Source organism: Triticum urartu, chromosome 7A (genome assembly GCF_056163025.1).
Source record: "Triticum urartu cultivar PI428250 chromosome 7A, HENAU_Tu73, whole genome shotgun sequence".
Classification (NCBI taxonomy): Eukaryota; Viridiplantae; Streptophyta; class Magnoliopsida; order Poales; family Poaceae; genus Triticum; species Triticum urartu.
In genome coordinates, this window is record NC_141879.1 from 673444811 (window position 1) to 673457141 (window position 12331).

The 12331-nt window shown below is 47.4% G+C and overlaps 1 protein-coding gene and 2 non-coding genes across 3 annotated transcripts; all 3 read right to left on the minus strand.

Annotated features, from left to right (window-relative positions):
• Positions 1-7214: 7214 nt before the first annotated feature.
• LOC125522026 (rRNA 2'-O-methyltransferase fibrillarin 1) lies at positions 7215-10552 on the minus strand. The gene is made up of 7 exons (XM_048687091.2): positions 10417-10552; positions 10023-10330; positions 9684-9779; positions 9497-9574; positions 9241-9417; positions 7769-7837; positions 7215-7662 (listed from the first exon to the last, which is right to left on the minus strand). Exons 1-7 carry the CDS (start codon positions 10436-10438, stop codon positions 7489-7491), a joined length of 924 nt encoding a protein of 307 aa, XP_048543048.2. The 5' UTR covers positions 10439-10552; the 3' UTR covers positions 7215-7488.
• On the minus strand, positions 8691-8764 carry LOC125526169 (small nucleolar RNA snoR60). Its single transcript, XR_007291589.2, has one exon. It is a non-coding gene; the product is annotated as a small nucleolar RNA snoR60 (small nucleolar RNA).
• Positions 9038-9112, minus strand: LOC125526168 (small nucleolar RNA snoR60). The gene has a single exon (XR_007291588.2). It is a non-coding gene; the product is annotated as a small nucleolar RNA snoR60 (small nucleolar RNA).
• Positions 10553-12331: the final 1779 nt, after the last annotated feature.

Genomic DNA, 12331 nt, shown 5'->3' on the forward strand with positions numbered 1-12331 from the left:
TCAGCCGCGCCATGGGCCAATGCCTTATACTCTGCCTCAGTGCTTGATCTCGAGACTGTGGGTTGCTTCTTCAAGCTCCAAGATACAAGGTTAGGTCCAAAAATATAGCAAAACCACCAGTGGAACGCCTATCATCAACACAGCCTGCCAGTCCGTATCGGTGAATATACTCACTCCAGTAAATCTGGACTTACGAATCCGTAGTCGCATATCTAGCGTACCTTTGACATATCTCAGAATACGCTTGACTGCTTCCCAATGATCCTCCGTTGGCTGAGACAGGAACTGACACACTTTGTTCACTGCGAAGGAGATATCAGGACGAGTGAGGGTAAAATACTGAAGTGCTCCAACCACACTGCGATGCTGAAAGGAGTCATCTCTACCCAGTAGTGCACCACTATGACATGAGAGACTCTCGGATGTAGCAAGCGGAGTGGAAGTGGCCTTGCAGTTCTCCATGTTGACGCGATGAAGAAGATTCAAAGCATATTTTTTCTACATCAAGGTCATGCCCCCTGAACGAAAGGACGCTTCCAAACCAAGAAAGTACTCGAGGCGACCCAAATCTTTGATGGGAAAGCTAGCAGACAACGACTACACAAGACGATCCACCACGGCGGAGGTAGAGCCAGCAATCACAATATCATCAACGTACACCAGCACGTATATCTGTATAGTACCCTGGGAGAAGATGAATAGAGATGCATCTGATCTAGAGGCAACAAAACCGAGCTGCGAAAGGCACTGACTCTTTGAGACCATAAATAGACCGCTGAAGTTTGCAGACATGAGAGGGATAAGTGGCATCCTCGAACCCAGGTGGCTGCTGCATGTACACAAGAACCCATGTAAAAAGGCATTGCTCACATCAATCTGTCGGAGGCTCCAGCCACGAGACACATCAAGAGACTGAACCAAGCGAACTGTGGCAGGCTTCACCACGGGGCTAAGAGTATCTCTATAGTCAATCCCATGCTGTTGAGTGTAACCGCGAGCAACAAGACGAGCTTTGTGCTTATCAACAGACCCATCTGGACGATGCTTGGTTTTGAAAATCCACTTGCAGCTCACAATATTAACACCAGGTGGCCGAGGCACCAACACCCAGGTGTTAGTGTGACGGAGAGCAGCAAACTCCTCGGACATGGCGGCACGCCAGGCAGGTTCACCCAAAGCATCACGATGGGAAACCGGCGCGGCGAAGAAGGCATGACGACGAGAGTCATACCGAACCGTGCCATCAGTGTAAGACTTCTCCTTGCGTGTATGATCACGATGGCGCATAATCATAGCATGCGCCGGGGCTGCACCGCTAGTAGGAGAAGACGATGGCGACGAGGGCTCGGCCGAGGGTGTCACGGTTGAGGGGACGTCAGCAAGGGGCGACACGGGCCGAGAGACGATGGTGTGCTGGACTGGCCCAGGCGAGGGTGGCGGCCCGTGCGACGGACCGGGCGAGGGTGGCGACCCATCCGCGGTCGCGCCATCGGGCGAGGCAGCCGCACCTGCCTCGGGCGGCGAAACATGCACGTCGGGCGCATCAGGAGGCGTCGGAGCAGCAACATGTACCTGGGGGGAACTCAAAGCAATATCACCTGCAAAAGACAAGTTAGATGACAAATAGGATAGGTCATATTTACGCACATGGACATCTGGAACCGGTTCATCAGAGGGAAAGTGAGTGCACGTCAGAAGCAGGATCAACCGAAACACCGGGTTGAGAGTAAGGGAACACAGTCTCGTCGAAAACAACATCACGAGCGATGTATATCCGACCGGAGGTACGGTCAAGGTACTTATAGCCCTTATGCAAAGGACTATAGCAAAGGAAAACACACATCTTGGACCGAAACTCAAGCTTGTGAGCATTGTACTTGCGGAGACTTGGCCAGCAAGCGCACCCAAAAATCCATAGGGGAGTAGTTGCGCTGAACATGAAACAAACGGAACAGAGGTGTGTCCTTATTGAGAACCGGAGTGGGAATAAGGTTGATGAGGTAACATGCCGTAAGAAAAGCCTCATCCTAAAACCGAAGTGGAAGAGAGGAGTGCGCAAGCAAGGCAAGACCAGTCTCGACCAAATGTCGGTGTTTGCGCTCGGCAATACCGTTCTGCTAAGAGGTATGTGGACATGACACTCGGTGACAGATGCTCGTGCGTTGAAAGTAGCGATGGAGTTTGTGGTATTCACCACTCCAGTCGGACTGAACGACCTTGATTTTATAATCCAGAAGGCATTCGACATGAGCCTGAAAGTTGTACAAAACTTGCTCAACATCAGACTTGTGTTTAAGCAAATAAATCCAGATGAAGCGTGTGTAGTCATTAATAAAACTAACATAATACTTGTACCCTCCCGACGAAGCAAGAGCGGGACCCCAAACATCTGAATGTATTAATTCAAGAGGTACAGTAGTGATATGAAACGAAGTAGAATAAGGTAGTTGATGACTCTTAGCACGCTGACAGGCATCACAGACTAACGATGAATTATTTGAACTAGAACACGGAAGTTCATGGCTCCGAACAATGGAAGTGACCACATTATTTGTAGGATGACCAAGACATTGATGCCATTGCGACGACGAAACTCGAACACCGAAGGAGGCACGGCGAAACGATGAAGATGACGCACGAGCGAAGGGGACCGGATAGATCCCCCCCCCCCCCCCCCCCCCCCGGTAACTTCTACCGTGAAGGATGACACGTCTGGTTGCTTTGTCCTTAATAAGGAAAAAACAACGATGAAATTCAACAAACACGTCATTATCACAAAGAAGACGATAAACAGAGAGAAGATTTTGGCTGATGTGTGGAACATGAAGGATGTTACGCAGTTTAAGAGATGAACCGGGTAAACGCGAATGACCAATGTGTGAAATAGACAAACCTGCACCATTGGCCACCTGAACCTGATCCTTGCCGTCATAACGCTCATGAACCTGGAGGTGCTCAAGATCATTAGTCAAGTGATCCGTAGCCCCGGTATCCAGCACCCAAGGAAAGTCGACGGTGTTGGTGTGGAGGCCGAGTTGGCGGAGCGGGAGTTATGATCCTGATCATAGCGCTTGCGGTAGTCGTCGGCTTCATGGCCCCAGTTCTTGCAAATTTGGCACCGGGGACGCCAGCGGTTGCAATGCCCACCTCCTCCGCCGTTGTTGCCGGCGTTGGCCCCTTCACCTTGCCGGCATAACCAGCGTTGCGGTCACGGCCGCCGGTGTTGCCGCCATTACCGCCCTGGCGGCTCTGCCATGGCCGTCCATGTCCATCAGCCCCCCCCCCCCTCCCCGTGGGTGGGATAGGGATCGGAGTAGGGAGCGCATCCGCCCGCGCCGTACGAACCCGGACGGGTCACGACATTCGCGGAGGGAGACCACCCCTCCACCGCACTCTGTTGTGCCTGCAGCGCCTCGAAGGACAGAACCAATGAGTAAAACCTGGAGTAGGGCATGGGTGCGTTACTCACACCCAAGGAGGCGGCGATGGAGTTGTAGGCGGAGCCGAGGCCGGTGAGGATGTGATCGATAAGCTCATCATCGCGGATCGGAGAGCCGGCGGCGGCCATAGTGTCGGCCAGGGCCTTCATCTTGTGCATGTATTCCGTGGCAGATATATCGTCCTTCCTCAGCGACTGAAGTTGCCACCGGATGTGGCGGACATTGGCGTGGCTCCGGGCTCCGAACATGGCGGCGACAGCTGTCCACACCGCATGCGCCGACTCGCAGCCAATGAGTTGGCATGCAATATCCTCATCCATCGAGGTGAGAAGAAGCCCCTTGAGGCGTTGATCTTCAGCCCACCATTGGTGGTACTCCGGGTTGGCGACGGTGGTAGCAGTGTCGCCGGTGCCGACAACAAGTGTTTTGGCCGGTGCCGCCTTGGTGCCATCGAGGTGTCCGTGGAGGTTGGCATCGGCAAGAACGGTGCTGGTGATGCCCCCCCCTCCCCCCCTGAGCATGAAGTTGTGGCGACTGAGGCGGACGAAGATCGTCGGGACGGCGAGCGCGGCGGGGATCGAGGCGACGGGGGAAGAGACGATGGCGCCGACGGTTTGGGTGATGGACATAGCGGCGGACGACATCGCAGCGGCGGCGCAGATGGGACAGGGAACGGCGGCAGCGGAGCAAGTCGCGGAAGATGGCACGTGGAGCAACAGCGATCGGAAGCGGCGACACCGTACGGGCAAAGTTAGCTAGCTGGCTAGCAAGCAGCTGGATGGATTCTTGCGTATGCGTGTACGTGAAGTAGCACGACGCGGCGGTGACGCGGAAGATGGCATGCGCAACATCAGTGATCGGAAGCGCGGCGGCTACGCGTAGAGAGGATCGGGCGACAGAGCGAGGGACTTGCGGCGGCGACCCGATCTGGCTGATACCAAGTTGAAACACAGGTTTAGGGTTTTACATGGGTGGTTGACATCCAACCTCACGTCTCAATGTATAAATGATCATAATTACAATTATATACATATACAAATACGTGTATAAGGACAATATACTAGACCCTACTTTATAGACAGTGACGATGAGGGCGGAGAGGGACGGTGACCAATACCTCACAGACCGAAGAACAGATGTGGAAACTATTATGGAAGCTCAAGGTGTTGCCGAAGGTGGCGGGTTCTCCGCGGTATTTTACCAGATGAATGCACCCTCCGGCGTCGTCATATCAAAGTCATCAGCAGATGCAATGTATGTCTAGCAATGGATGAGGATTTGATGCACGCCCTAGTGCATTGCTCTCATGCCAAGTTGTTTTGGGAACAAGCGCATGCTCTTTTTGGCATCCGAAGACCTCGCTTACACCCAAATACATGGTCACGTGATATTCTATGTGATGCGCAATTTTCTGACAAGGAGAGGGCTGTGATGATCTCGGTCATGTGGTCTATCTGGCACTCAAGGAACAGAGTTACTCATGATGATGAAAAGCTCGATCCATTCACTTCTGTCAATCGCATCAGGCAGGATTTGGCTTTGCTCGACATTCCAGAGTCTCATGCCTCCATTTTTCCTGGATATGGTTGGGTACCACCTGACGAAGAAGTTGTTAAGATCAACACGGATGCGGCTTTGGGAATGGACTCCGACAAGGTTGGTGCGGGTGGGGTTGCGCGCTCCTGCAGTGGGTTACTTGGTGTGTGGAGCAAACCTCATTTCGGGATCTCCGATCCATTCATTGGTGAGACGTTGGCGCTGAGAGATGGGGTAATATTTACAAATCTACGCGACTTCTCACATGTGATAATGAAGACAGATTGCCTGGAGATCGTTAATCTCTGGAAAACTCGCCACTATAGTTTCTCTATGGTGGCACCAGTTTTAGTAGAAATTAGAGAGCTAGCTTCCTCTTTTTCTTCTTTTGATATTTAACATGTATCCAGAGCAGCCAACGTACCGGCCCATTTTTATGCAAAACATGCATGCACTCTGACGGTCACTGAAAGTTGGACTGGCTCGAGACCTTCTTTCCTGCTCACCAGTTTGTTAGCTGATGATGCCAGGAGTTATTTAGTTGAATAAAGCTCTCTGATTGGAACACAAAAAAAAGGCGGAGAGGAGCACAACACCGCCATGGAAGAGGCGCCGGCCGACTTACTTCCATGTTTCCATTTCTAGTATGTTGGATTTTTTTTTTAATAAACACTTCATATTCAGAGCACCCTCCTCTTCGAGACTCCTTTATACTCATGAAGTACTTCTTGGTCGAGAGCGTGATGAGCAATTGGCCCTCTATGCTCTGATTGCACGAGCAGCTGCTGACACCATCATACCCTTGAGCAATAGTTTTAGCGATTTGCATGGCTAAGTCAGGTCTCCTTAGCTTCATCTTCTGCCTTATCTTGGTTCAGAATTACCTATGTGTCCCGGCTATAATAGCCTTCCTTCCATGATACATGTAACACTGTTCTTAGCAGAGAGATGTCGATAATGATCACACTCAAACATTGGAGGAGCTGTATTGGCTGTTTTTCTTAACCGAAAACAGTGAGAGAATCTCTCACTAAGGCATTTCAATCAATTAAATAAAGTAATGTATGTACATCAAGCTTACCAGCCATGTCCTAATTTATTCAAGCAGAGGAGAAACACTGCTTCTAAATAATTCAAAGCTTCCTTCTTTTTACTTATGTTTTCAATTTTTTATAGATTATTATTTGCAGTTTCATCTGCTTCTCATGGTTTCTGCTATCTTCAAATTCAACTTGTGTTAGAGGCTTCAGTTCTTACAACATATGATACACGATTGACATGTATATTGCATAAACATAAAGTGATGCACTGGATGCACTATGCTCTTGCCAGCTAAGACAAATATATAACTCTCAAAGTTTTAACTACTCCCTCTGTTTTTATTTAGTTCGCATATTAACTTTGGTCAAAGTCAAGCTTTGTACACTTTGACTAATTTTATAAACAAAAATATTAACATATACGATAACAAATCAACATTATTAGATTTATTATTGAATGCACTTTCACATAGTATAAATTTTTTATGGTAAATGTTTATATTATTTTCTATAAACTTGGTCAAACTTTACGAAGTTTGACTTCAGTCAACTCTAATATGCAGAGTAAATAAAAACGGAGGGAGTATTAGTTATTTTTGTATTATTCCTATCAGGGACCTTGACGGTAGGCTGGTATATATACCCTACCGCCATCGACCCTAGTGGTAGGTAAAGGATCACATCCTAAAAAAATTCTGAACCAAGGTTAACAAATAGATCAAAACACCCAAATCGGCCGCCCAAAAGGCCTTCGACGACGCTGTTGACAATGGAGATGGCCGTGAGCTCGACCTTGCCGATGTGGCCGACCAAGGCGACGGAATAGCTGGAACACAACGGTCAGAATCATCAGCCCAACGATCTCCGTGGCAGCCAGCGCCACCACCAGTTTGGACTGAAGCACGGACTGAAGCTCCTCGCAGTTGCTCGCTCCTGTACCATCACCAGTTTGGTGTGTGCCTGCATAGTTGAATTTTAAAGTTGCGCCGAATTATGTTCCTGTTGTGCCTGCAAAACGCAGCTGAGCCAAAACATTTGGACACCCCTTTCCGCAAAGATCAAAGCTTCGTGTTGGCTAAAGCATGATAAGCCTATTAGCCCTGTGTCTGAAAATCGTCAAGATATTAAAGCATGGTTCAGCTCAGGTTTGGGCATAAAATTTAGACAGGTGAAGGAAATCATGCTTGTCTAGCTTCAGTTCCACACAAGCCAAGTAATTTACCTATATTTCAGATCAATGCTGGCTGCTAAGGTTATCAGCCGGCTTTAATAAGCCTAACAAAATGGATAACACTGCGAACAAGTCACCAATTGCTAACACGCATGCAACATTGCATTCGGCCACTCACCAACACGATATAAACCAAGTAGCTATAGAACCAACTTTGTCTGATCATATCACCATACCTAGGACCTAGTACTAATTAACGACAGACCGTCACAACGCACGACGAAGTATTAAACTATTTCCTTCAAGTCGCCTTCGGCTTCTTGGGCATCCTGTAGCCACCGACAACACAGGCGTGGTCACGCTCGAAGGGCTCCAGGGTCACCTGCTCCGAAGGCTTGAACTGCTCAAGCTTCAGCTTCTCAACTTCGGCAGCGAACACGGCCTCAGGAGCCTGGGTGGAGTCAATACAGTTGGCCTGGCAAGAGGAAGAACCATCAGATCAATGCAAATCTCTGACATTTACCAGGACATCATCTTCCAAGGCAAATGCAAATGTTTCTTGAATCTGGAATCAGACATACCTTGATTGAAATGACAAAGTGACCACCATTCTTCAAGAAGTATGAAGCATTAAGGGCCAAGATCCTAGCCTGCAGGAGAGAAGACAGTTTGACAGGTTTAAGAATGATAATAATACAGTCTAGAATCACTAATGAATGTTTGCACTACTTATGCAAGGCAAGAAACAATGGCATTTTGGTTTTTCAAGTTAATATTTGAACACTTAATTTCAAAATAAACAACCTGTGCGTATTTAGCTAACACAGAAGACAGGTACTATTCTTAATCTTAGTCAATAATCATCAATATGTTGGAAGAGATGAAAGTGCAGACGAAATGTCTACAATTTCAAACATAAAAACTTCCAGTTTGACATTACATAACATTAACCGGCTGCTCAACCCTGCAACCTTGAAAACATATATACATATCAGTAAGACAACAACTTAAGTAGTTTCAACACAGTTTAGCCAAGTTAGTGTCGGTTATAAGGCGTCTTGACAACAATTTCAGTCAGTCATCGGCAGTAGGAACTAAAACGACCCTCAATATGCTAACATAATTCTTAGTATTATACTACTAGTACAGAAGCTAGGCATGCTACAAGAAAGATCAAAACAAAAGACTTTTTAAGGAGCAGAGTTCCATCAGCAGGGGACAAGTCACAAAACAAACCGGAAAAAGGTAGAAGCAATTATACTTCCATCAAATCCGAAATTGTGCAGTGGCAAGGTTCGATATCAAGCAAGCATAAATCAACCTTCCATACTGAAGGTTACAAATAAGTACAAGGAAAGAACAAGTTATAAGAGACGAATTATGGCAAGCCAATGAAATAGAATCAACTCATGCAACAATCACATGAAGCAAGAAAATCCAAGTGTACAAAAAGACACAAGAAAAAATATGGCGATGGAGAAAGTAGGAATTTTGGGCATTAAGAGCATCAGAGACTCAATTTTGCATCATCCATTGTGATGTCCTGAAGGGGAATCCGAGTAAGCTCATCATCACCAATTGTACCAATACAGCCAAAGAAAACCAGGAAAGCAATACAAACTGATAAACCATAACCGCATACAATAATCCAATGTAAATCATAATTACAAAAACTGAGCGGCCCTGTTCAAATAATTATGAACATAAATGGATGGTACTATTGGATACCATTGCAATGGGAACAGTTTCATGAAACATCCAATGCAATGACAACAAAACAGAAGCATAGCAAATTCAAGATAAAAAATGCAGCAAAATATCTAAGAAATGGACTGGCATTGGGCTTAAAATGCATCAGATACTCGATTTTGCATCATCCATTGTGATGTCCTGAAGGGGAATCCGAGTAAGCTCATCATTTGCTAAGCTCCAATGTAGCCACAGAAGGTGACCAAAACATAGCAGTCATGTCATACCACAATAGACGGCTCTACCATAGGCGACGTTAATAAGCAAATAGTTATTGTTAGCGTTTATAGGATGACAGGTATACCTGGTCAGGCTGTGCAACATCAGAGAAGATAACATCAACCATGCCAACCAACATGCGGTACTTTCCAGGGTGCCTAGCATCCTCAATGATGGGAATCACGTTGGTCCTCTTCTTGGCCATGTTGACGAGATCTCTGCCACTCCGGTGTGAGAACTCCACAGCATACACCAACCCAGTCTGCAAGCCACAAGATTTCTGTAAGACGACTGACATAAACAGAAACCTTTGATCAATAAAGGTAGCTATGATGTCTCACCGGTCCAACAATATCAGACACATGAGACACAGTCGTTCCGGAGGCAGCACCAAGATAAAGCACACGAGCACCAGGAGCCTGAATTAACAAGTGCAAGGTCAGCATACCACATAGGATTAATTTACACAATAACCTGGAGCAGGAAGGTTTCATATACAGAATACACGCTAAAGCACAACAAACTTACAATCCAGATGTTGTCGACGCCACCGAGAACAGCGGCAGCCAGCTTTGATCTGAAGGGGTTCCACACCCTGTACTCAACCTTGGTCCCGTCGTCGTTCTGCAGTACCAGACGAGAAAAAAGCATGCTTTCATTGATATATGCACAATGAGCACAACAGAGTATGAAATCTGATATCACAAGGAAACAATCGTCTAACAAGATCCTATGAACAAGCGATTGCACTTAAGCTAAGCTGGTTCAACCTAGGTTTATCCATCCTCCTCCCTCTCCCCTCGGAGCAGACGGAGGAGCGTGATATGGTGCCGTATGAAAGTAAGAACGGGGGCAGCGAGCACAGACCTGGACGGAGACGCGCTTCTCGCCGTAGACGGACTCCCCGGCGACCATGTTCTTGGTGCAGAGCGCGTCCTCCTTGGCCTTGGCGATGAAGACGCCGTCGTGCTTGTGGGGCACCACGACCACCTTGCTCCCGCCCTTCATGCCGGGCCCTCCCCTTCCACCGCCGCCACGGACACCACGGCCCCGGGGCGTCCTGCCTCCCCTGCCGCCCCTGCCGCCGCGGCCGCCGCCATCGCTTCTCCCGCCGAAGCCCCTGCCCCCACGGCCGCCGCCGTCGCTCCTGCCGCCGAAACCCCTCCCGCCGCGTCCTGCGTCAAGCGTAACAGCGTAAGCGCATGAGATCGGGGATGCGAGGAAGAAGAGTAAGCTAGAGGTTAGGGAGGTGGATGACTACCTCCGCGTGCCGGTGGCCTCATGGTGTCGGAGATTTGTCGCTGCCGCCGCCGGAGATGGAGGAAGGAGGAGGAGGCGAAGGAGGCTAGGGTTTTTGAGAGGGTTAGCGGCCGCCGGGCGAGCGGTATTTTTATAGACGAAGGCTAGGCCCATTTATTTTAGAATAAGACTAGGCCCCATCTAGAAATACGTAATGGTTAAAGCAGGCCGAACAATGTAAGATGGTCCGTTGGCCCATTTATTATGAGTACCAATATATGGTCGGCCCGTTTGAAAATAGCCCATCTTAACGGGGAGTCAGAACACCGTCGGGGCTATGTGATTCTTCATTTTGTCCCTCACTAGCACATATGCCCGGACGTTGCAATAGAAGAAAAAATAGTGTGCATTTAAATTTAGTGAAAATTATATGTGCAAGCATAACCCTGTGTGCACGCCGAAAAGAAACATTTAGGTTCTGTGTTTCGCCACTTGTGACTTAATCAATCCGTTATTTTTCCGTTCATTTATCAAGGGGGTTTACCTCATCGAAGGTGTTTTGTTAGGTCATCGCATGCTAGAGAAGACCCACAAACTATTTAATCTATTTTTTCATTCATTCAAGGATATTTTAAGGTTAAAGTTCCATAATATGAAAGTGAGGCAGGTCTTCTTTTTTTCACGTACAAGCCACTGATATAGTACAATCGGAGTTAGTTCTACTTCGTCATTTTTCTGTTCATTGATCGAGGTGATTTAAGGTGCGAAGTTCCATACTATGGGAGTGAGCCCGGTCTTCTCTTTTTCGTGCATCTAGCTCAAGTAGTCAGGTCTTCTCTTCTCTTTTCCTCGGGTAGTGTCGTGGTGGGCGCAAGGCATATGCCAAGGGATGGCTAAAGATAGGAGGAGGCTCAAGGGCACTGGTGGGCTCCAGAGGCGAGGTCGGCATGAGCGAGCGTGGGACGCAATACATACCCAGGTTTGGGGCTCTTCGAAGAGATAACACCCCTAGTCCTGCCGAGTGTGGTTTATATGTAACAATACACAGCTGCTCCTAGAGCTGTATGAAGGAAGAAGGAGGTCTGGCCAAGGCTTAGGCTGCTCCCTCTCCTCGGGTGTTGCTTGCTAGGTGTGTGTGTGATCGCCTGTGCGAATGAAGTGGTTGCCCGTATGCTTAAGCATCCTAGGCGCAGCCTAGGCGGTAATTTAGTTTTTACTATCGGGGTGAATTTTTGATATTATATGTGTGTCAATATTAATTTAGGTCACATTAATAATGGCATGTTTGGCATAACAATGTAATATGGCAAGATTTCTCGCTCGACTAGACAATTTCTTGCTTGCCCCTGCCTTGTGACGCCCCAAGACCTGAGCTTCAGACGTCTTCCATGTTTTTTCGAGTTTTCGTCATGTGAGTTGTTGGTTTGTTGCATTCATCATTGCATCTTGTGCATTGCATGATGTCATCATGCCATCATGTCATTAATCTTTACATCTCAACTCAACTAAATAAATTGCATAGATCTTTCGATCTATTTAAATCGAGGGAATTCACATGGTGGTTTCTCTTTAAAATATATCCTCCCGATAGTAGGGAGCTATATTCAATATTTCTTTAATTTGAAATTAACCCTAACACACTTGCAAAAATCACAATGCCTTTGCTACCTTAATTCTTGGTCTCCAACTTTGCCATAAATTCTATCATCTTATTCTGGAGCTACACCAAAAATCCGAACATTTTTTGGACCTTCCCAAACCTCACTTCCTATTCAAATCATTTGAATTTAAATCAAATGAGTTTGAATTTAATCTTTCAATCTTGGTCGTTTCTATTTTCGCGGAATGAGCACATTTTTGTGAGTCCGGGGAAATTATCCCCATGCGCAAATCCTTCCCTAACCCTCTCTTTCTTCTCCTCTCTCTAATTTCTTTTC